An 8044-nucleotide genomic window follows, 5' to 3' on the forward strand; every position below is an offset into this window, starting at 1 on the left:
ATTGTACTTTGGTGGTTACCATCCCAGAAGTCGTCTACTGTGGGGCACTGTAACATACTTTTGCTTTGGGAATCTTAAGGGCTGGGGTATGAGCGTTTGGACAGTATTTATTTTGGGACATTAGAGCACATCAGACATATCGAATTGCATTCTGAATCTGAAGAATGTCCTTCTGATATCAAATAATTTTGATTTTTGAAATTGCAATTTGATACACATTTTATGGCAAATCATTAAAATTGATATTTTGATATTTAACAGTACTTGAAGTAAACTTTATAAATCTGATGATTTATACTTAAAGTGTATGTATGAAGGTGGGATGAAAAGCCGACGATCAATTGAAAATTTGGACCTTTCGTATTGAAGATATGGATTTTTTTTCCCAAAACACCAAAAAAAATTAGGTCTTTTTGGGAAAAAAATCCATATCTTCAATATGAAAGGTCAAAAATTTCAATTGACCGTCGGCTTTTCCTCTCTGCTACATACACTTTAAGAATATATCATTAGATTTATATAATTTACTTCGAGGACTGTTATATATCAAAAATGTGAAAAATATCAAATTTTTATAATTTGTCATAAAATTTGTATTATATTGTGATTTTAACAAAATGAAAATTATTTGATATCAGAAAGACATGCTTCGTATTCAGAATGCAATTCGATAGGTCTGAGGTGCTCTCATGTCCCACAAAAAATACTGTCGAAACGCAATAAACGCTCATTTTGGATCCCTTAAACTGCTGGAGGAATTTAGCTCAAAACTTGGAACAGAATGCATACCTGCCAACTGTCCCTATTTAATAGGGATTGTCCCTATTTTTACAGAAACAAAAAGCATAAAAAGAGAGCGATTTTACCATGTGTCCCTATTTTTGCAAAACTGACTATAGTAATGTATAGGAAATTCGGGTATGTCCCTATTTTCCAGGAATTTCTCCCATTTGTCTCTATTTGCGAGGTTTTAGGGTTGGCAGGTATGACTGATGTTTGGGCGATCGGTCTCAAAGTGAGCTAAAAAACAATGTGTGTGCTCTTAATGTGAGGTAGAAAACACTGTGTTTCAGACCAGCCTCCTTTAAAATCAAACATGTTGAAAAAAAAGTCCTTGTGAAACAAGCCTGTGCTAAATTCCATATACTGCTCCAAAAAGTATCCTTACCTTGCAAAAATAATCACAATTTCAAAACTGAACCATATTGGAGTAAATTTTGTTTTTAATAGATGCATTATTTATTCCGGCACATTATGACACCCCATTGAATCCAATAAGACTTCAAGAAGCAAAGTTACAAGCATTTGATTAGACGAAGGTCCAGTTTTAAAAGTGAAAAACTGGCCTATTCAAAACTCCACGGATAGACATCTGGTTTGAGAGTGGTAAATGCCTAATTTGTGTGTGCCTTTAATTTAAAACAAAAGGAACAAAAGAAAACTGAACCAAAAGAGCTGACAAATAAAATGGAAGTTATGAAAAGTACAGAACTAAAAACTGAAATAAATACTGCTTTAAATAAAGCTTCATTGAACTTTAAAGAAACTGTGTTGTCTCTTTGCGCTTGATGGAATCTTTTTGCACCTTGTATAGGTCAGTTTGTCACTTTTAAAACTGGACCTTCGTCTATTCAATTGCTTGTCTATTTACTTCTATTGCTCGTCTGCTTCCTGTAGGTCACATTGGATTCAATGGGGTGTCATAATGTGCCGGATTAGATAGTGCATCTATTACAAAAACAAATTTACCCAATATGGTTCAGTTTTGAAATTGTGATTATTTTTCCAGGTGTAAGGATAATTTTTCTGGTGAAACATCTAGTCAAAATCAGCAACCCAAAACCTTGTGTTTTCATGTGACTTCATTCAGATGGTTATTTTAAAATCCATTTGTTCCTATGGTTGACAATGGACTGTAATCTGAACACTTCTGTAGTTAAAGAGAGGCTTCCGATCATGTAAATTACAAAGGTATGATTTCTTGGGTTGGTTCGTGATTTTTTAGTCTCCCTGTAGAAAAGTATGGGATTTTTTTTTTCATTATTGTTAACCATTCATTATTTTTTTTGCTAATATAATCACACACCAATGGAGTGGTGGCAAGGCCATCATCACAAAGAAAATTATATGGAAAGCTTAATCGAAGTAATCTTCAATCTCAATATTTGGATCCAACAGATCTTCCCCGTACCTACTCAGATCAAGTCCATTTAGTATTAGATTTTCAAATGTCTCTTCAAGATCCGTATCCCCAATTAATATTGCTCCATACATTTTACCATTACACAGTATCACTTTGACGAATTCTCTATCGTCACTGACCCTAAGAAGTATTTCATACTCATTTCCTAAGTCTTGTGCATTGTATTTCCCAAGTAGCACAACTTTGTACCCAAAAAACTTTGTAACGTGTGCAAAAAGTTCAAAACAAAAATCCTGTGATATCGATTCGCCAGTAGCATCTGCAACCATGCATTTAGCAGCATACGCCCCCATTTGCCGTGCCTGGGACCAGAGGCGCATTTGCATCCAGTGTGTGGCAGGTTCCCATGATGCAGTGCATACATCGCCAGCTGCGTATATATGTTCAACATTGGTCCTCATGTGATCGTCCACTTTCATACCTTTATCATCTGCGAGGTCCAAGTTAATTTGGTTTTGAAACAATGCTGTGTTGGGAGTGACACCAGTTGCGCTGACCACAAAGTCACATCCGTATGTTTTCCCATTGGTAAGATGCACATAAACTGGCCATTCTGTTGTTTCTGTTGCACGTTTTTCAGATGAAGTTGTGCTAGAAGGGACACAATCTGCTGTTTTGTTGCTTGATTTGAATTCACTTGGTGTCCACACACTTTTAACCTGTTGAAATAAAAGACACAAAAGAAAAACTTTATAATTCGCCGAGTTAAAATGAAAACATGCTGTAATTGTTCTCTTAAGGCCAGAGTAATGGAAGACACATTCGTCCACGACCGAATTTGAGATTTTTTGATATTTATCAACACTAAGATGTATTCTTTCACTTGAAACTGATAAAATACAACTTGCTAATATTTATTCGTATTTTTGCTTGATTTATTTCACTCTTTTCAACTCTAAAAAGTCACATGGATCAAGACAGCTTAGTAAATTGGCGGAAATAATGAGTCAGAAATGCGTGAATGCGAAATATTGTGATTACTGGCGATTCAAGCGTCAAGCGTGATGCTTGGGCGCAACTCTGCGCATATGTCCAACGCAGTCAAGGCGCATTCGGTATGTTGTTAACGCCAGCAAATGTGGTGTAAACAAAACAAAAATTTGCAGTCAAAATGCCACTTAGATTTTTGAATTTTGGCGCACTGAAAGCAGAGATTATAGACTCATTGGTGCAAAAAGATGCATATTTAGACTATGCACCAAATACAGCTTTTACAAGTGTGAAAGTCTTACCGTTTTAAAATTTAAGGACGTTTTGTGCATAATTTTGACATTTTTTTACTAAAACGTCGATTTCTCAGAGTTCACTTTTGACAACATTGCGCGATTTTTGTGACAAGAAAACTCGAAAAATATGCAAGCAAAGGGTAAACTTTTTGCACTATCCTTTAGAGTACATCAAAGTCTAGGGAAGCTTTTTTCATTTTTTCAAAATATTTGTTTTAAACAAAAATATACACAATTATGTGCAATTTTAGCTTAATAGAGTGACAAAATGTCTTTTTTCACATGTTTTTTCAATATTTAAAAAAAAAAGACTTAATTTCAAAAAAATAAAAAACCTTCCCTAAGTTCATGTCTCTTCTTCATGAAAAGCTAACTGAATTTTTTTTACTCCGAACGGATTCTTTTCTAAGTTGTCACAAAAAAATTGGGGTAAAAAAGTGAATTTTTGTGATTTTTTCAAAAACTTGAGATTTTTGAACAAATCTGACGTCACCATGGGATTCCTTGACTCATTTCCTTTCCAAAAATGTATAGTTTTATATACTTTGGACATACAATTCAGAAATAATGAAGCTCGAAAAGGTCCATGTTCTCTCCCATTACTCTGCCCTTAACACAATATGATGAGCCTTGCCTATTTTCCCTGAACAAAATATGTTCAATATCAACCCATGCTTAGCCAGTCTTCCCACAAGGAAAACAAATGGAACCTGTACAAAGCAATAGGAAGTCATTTGCTTTAATGAGGTGATGCATCATGTTACAAAGGATTCTGAGATTCTTCTCTGGGTCTTGGGTTCCCTGGTGACCAGCTGGTGCTAGCCAGGACATAGGGGGGAAAGTTGACTTGTGTATGTACAGGTTTTCCATCAGCCAGGACTTTGAAAAAGGCTTGATAAAAGGCAAAATGAAAGAATATCATGGGGACGGCATACCAAAAGAGCACACCATGTATTTAGCTATTTAGGTCAGGTACGTATGGCTAATTGTACAGAAATTTATAGCCATTTTAGCAGGGAAATATACCTCGGAATGAACAATGTTTTGGATGGAAGGAATAGAAACTGGCTCCTCACCACAAAATTCACAACCATGGATGTAGGATGTCAAGCAGTTGCACTAAGATAATACACTATATAGGCCCTGACCAAATTAATCTTATAGGTGACGAAAAAAAAAAAATTTTATTGGAGAACAGACCTTTGGTGGTTTGGTTTTTTTTTGTTGCAAATGGCCCTAAAAAATAACCAAAATCTGTTTAAAAGTTGCGAAGTCTTTCACTTGCTTCACACATGTTTTCTTAATCAGAATCGTTCCACTTTTGCCATAAAATATCCCCATGCAAAATATGGGTCAGTCCGGCCTGTAGAACAGATTGTTTTGTCGCCTTACCTCGGATTGATATTCCACATGGACTTGATGTGAACCCTGTGCCTGACCCTTCATGTCAAGCCCAGTATTCCAATCCGGACCAAGAGCACCACCTTTTGTTGGCTGTGTCCTTCTTGCTGCCTCCAAATCTGCAACTGTATTCAAGAAATATATACCCAAGTGGTCAATCATCTACAATGAAAGATTCTGAATCCACTTGTATTTCAAATTTGTTCTCAAATGCTTAATTTGGATACAATTCACTAAAATCTATTCAATTTGGTACAATTAATAAAATGTATTCCAGCACCATTATGCCCTGGTATCAAGTGCCTTCGTTGTAAGTACATGCATGCATAACTGACATCGAAATTTATTTTTAAAAATCATTGTTGCTGCAAAAAAGGGGATTATTTCAGTAAACCAAATAAGAATGCAAAAACATTTCTTTTGCATTGGCTAAGTCAAATAAATTCTGACACCATGACAAAATGTGTACCAAGTACCTTTGTTGTAAGTAAATGCATATGGACACCATAATTCACAATCTCAATTTGAGGTAAGTGTAATTACCGTATTCATTCCAATAAGCGGCCACGCCCCAATTAGCGCCCACCCAGGGTATTTTCAATTTGCTAAAGGGTACCATTAATGTTGAAGTGACAGATAGATGTTGATACAATGAAATAGCTGCAGGACTACACAAGTCCTGCGTAAACTTGCAATACATTTTCTGCATCAGAATAGCTACTAGAACGTCTCAGGAACCTTTTATAACATATGCAAATTTATCTCTAATAAACGCCCAGCTCATGAAAAAATTAGGTAAAAAAATAAGCGCCCACCCAAAATGACTTTGTTTAGCGCCATTGGAATGAATATGGTACAAGTTAAATTTATTAAGAAATTTATACTGCAAAAAACGAGGAAACATTTTAGTAACCTGAATAAAAACCAATTTCTTTCACATTGGTGTTCACAAACCTTCATATTTATGTCTCTTCAGAGGTCCTTGAGCAGGCTCCTTATCTTTCACAAGATGTGGTAAGAAGAACTCAGCAGCACCAGCATCTACAAATGTACTGCTAATTGATGTGTCTTTGATGACCCATACTACCTCACAGCCTTCAATCTCGTACACCAGCTCTGTTGCTATGCCGCCATTGCCAACGACCACCACCCGCTTGGCTCCTGTTAATTTCTTCTGAAAAGTGGCAACACTTTCAGTGTCTCGTATACCCAAAACAAGTGGATTATCTTTGCAAATGAGTTTCGGGATGCCGCCTGTACATATACAAAGCTTTTTATATTGGATTTTCAAACCACTTTGCATTGTTATTTTGCGATTTGTTGAATCTATTTCTGTCACCATATCCTGGACCACTCTGACATTTTGACATCGTGTCTGCAGGGCAGCTGCTGGTCTTTCTTCAACCTCAAACTCTTCCAAAACATAGGAAATCTGAAATAATGATAGATATAAAGTAATTAAGATATGAACAAGTTTTAAAACCACAATTACTGACTTGGAAAATTGCTGTCCAAATTGAAAGGTTAATTGCTTTCCTTAAAAGTTCAGAAATCCATGCAGTGTACACAATAAAGTATGTTGCATCATGAGCCCCCTAATTTTCAAAAGCATCAGTTTGATTTTTGTGCCTAGCATAGTTGTGAACCAGTATCTCAATGAACGACTCACAAGCCAATTTTAGTAAAATCCAACATCATTCTATCTAGGTCCACCTCAAGCTTGAGGCATTAAACAAATCCAGAATTCAAATTTGACAGGTAACTAGTGGCACACGTTAAGACTAGGTACAAATTTATGATGTACTACACAGAAGCAAATATCCCATCCCTCAAAAAAGGAACTTTATATTTAAAATTTGTGATAAATCGGCTCCAGCCATAAGATTTCTCAGTGACCAGGATGTTGCCTATTGGAACTCCCTGGCCAGTTGGTTACATGTCTGGTATAATTGGAGCAAGATATAGCGATACTACTATTCCTGACTACATTGTACTGGAACTTTGCAGTCACCACCGCCGTCAATCCATAAAAACTTCCCTTATTTTGGCCGGCAGTGTCACTACAGGAGAGTGACTTCATCGGAAACAAGGCAGTAGGGTACTATGCAGCAGTGTCATCACGCAGTGACTACAACTGCTGGCCTCCAATGTGTTACCTGCTTGATGCCGCATCGGCGACTCAAGAGGTACACCACTGACTAGATTCTGACACTGGTCCAGTGCCTTGTTTCCGATGTAGTCACTCCGTCAGCCAACACAGGGCAAGTTTTTATGGAGTGATGGCAGTGGTGACTGCAGAGTTCCAGTGTGATGTAGTCACTCTGCCGCCAGGAATTTTGTATACTCTGATCAGCCCTTAATAGTCGGGGACTCATAACACCGTGGATTGATACAGAATGACGTACACACAGCTAGTCGCAACGCCTACGCGAACTGCGCTTTGCGTTTTGCGTGAATGAAGTGTGCTTTTGTGAATTTACGCATGCGTAAGTTGGAACTTTATTGACTCGCAGTAACAAAAACCGAATAATAATAATAATAAGAGCTGATCATAGTATAGTGTACTAAATATTATTTCATAATTTTTGGCAAAAAAAGAAATCATACATTATGGCTTTAATCACTTGTAGTAGATAGTGCACCCATTGATACATTTGTGTGCATACATACCTGATTAAAATTTGTCACTGTTTTGATTAGTGGTGATGCCGATATTAATGTAATCTCTTCTTCAGGACATAGATCTGACAAAGTCTCTGTACATGTCACACCAGCTATGCCCCCTCCCACTACTATGAGACCTGGGGTGGAGTCTAATCTTGCCATTTGTGCTTCAGCTGGCTTCTCAACTCCTGCGGTGTTTGAATCTGCAGTTGCCATTTTACAGTTTTTCAAGGTTCAGTTTACGGATCTGTAATGTACAAAATATCATGCATATTGTTAGAAATAAGACAGGACCTTGTGTCAATCAATAGCTACCAAAATTGATGACAACATGTCCATAGATTTTCAGACCTAATTTTCCTAAAATTCACCATTTCCCCCGAATAGTGGGATTTTTGATGAGGGTGGAGCAAAGCCAAAGTATGCTACATTCCTTTTTGTTTGAGCTCGTACAAATTGATAACAGCTCATACATTTTGAGACCGAAGGCAGGGTTCCCACAGTCCTTGAATTTGAAAACACCTTTTCAAGGCCTTGAAAGTCCTGGAAA

The 8044-nt window shown here is 36.9% G+C and overlaps 1 protein-coding gene across 1 annotated transcript; it reads right to left on the bottom strand.

The window, feature by feature from the left end:
• Window positions 1–1215: 1215 nt before the first annotated feature.
• On the bottom strand, window positions 1216–7737 carry LOC140156708 (pyridine nucleotide-disulfide oxidoreductase domain-containing protein 1-like). The gene is made up of 4 exons (XM_072179646.1): window positions 7501–7737; window positions 5785–6262; window positions 4822–4955; window positions 1216–2862 (listed from the first exon to the last, which is right to left on the bottom strand). Exons 1-4 carry the CDS (start codon window positions 7708–7710, stop codon window positions 2137–2139), a joined length of 1548 nt encoding a protein of 515 aa, XP_072035747.1. The 5' UTR covers window positions 7711–7737; the 3' UTR covers window positions 1216–2136.
• Window positions 7738–8044: the final 307 nt, after the last annotated feature.

Source organism: Amphiura filiformis, chromosome 7, assembly GCF_039555335.1.
Source record: "Amphiura filiformis chromosome 7, Afil_fr2py, whole genome shotgun sequence".
NCBI lineage: Eukaryota > Metazoa > Echinodermata > Ophiuroidea > Amphilepidida > Amphiuridae > Amphiura > Amphiura filiformis.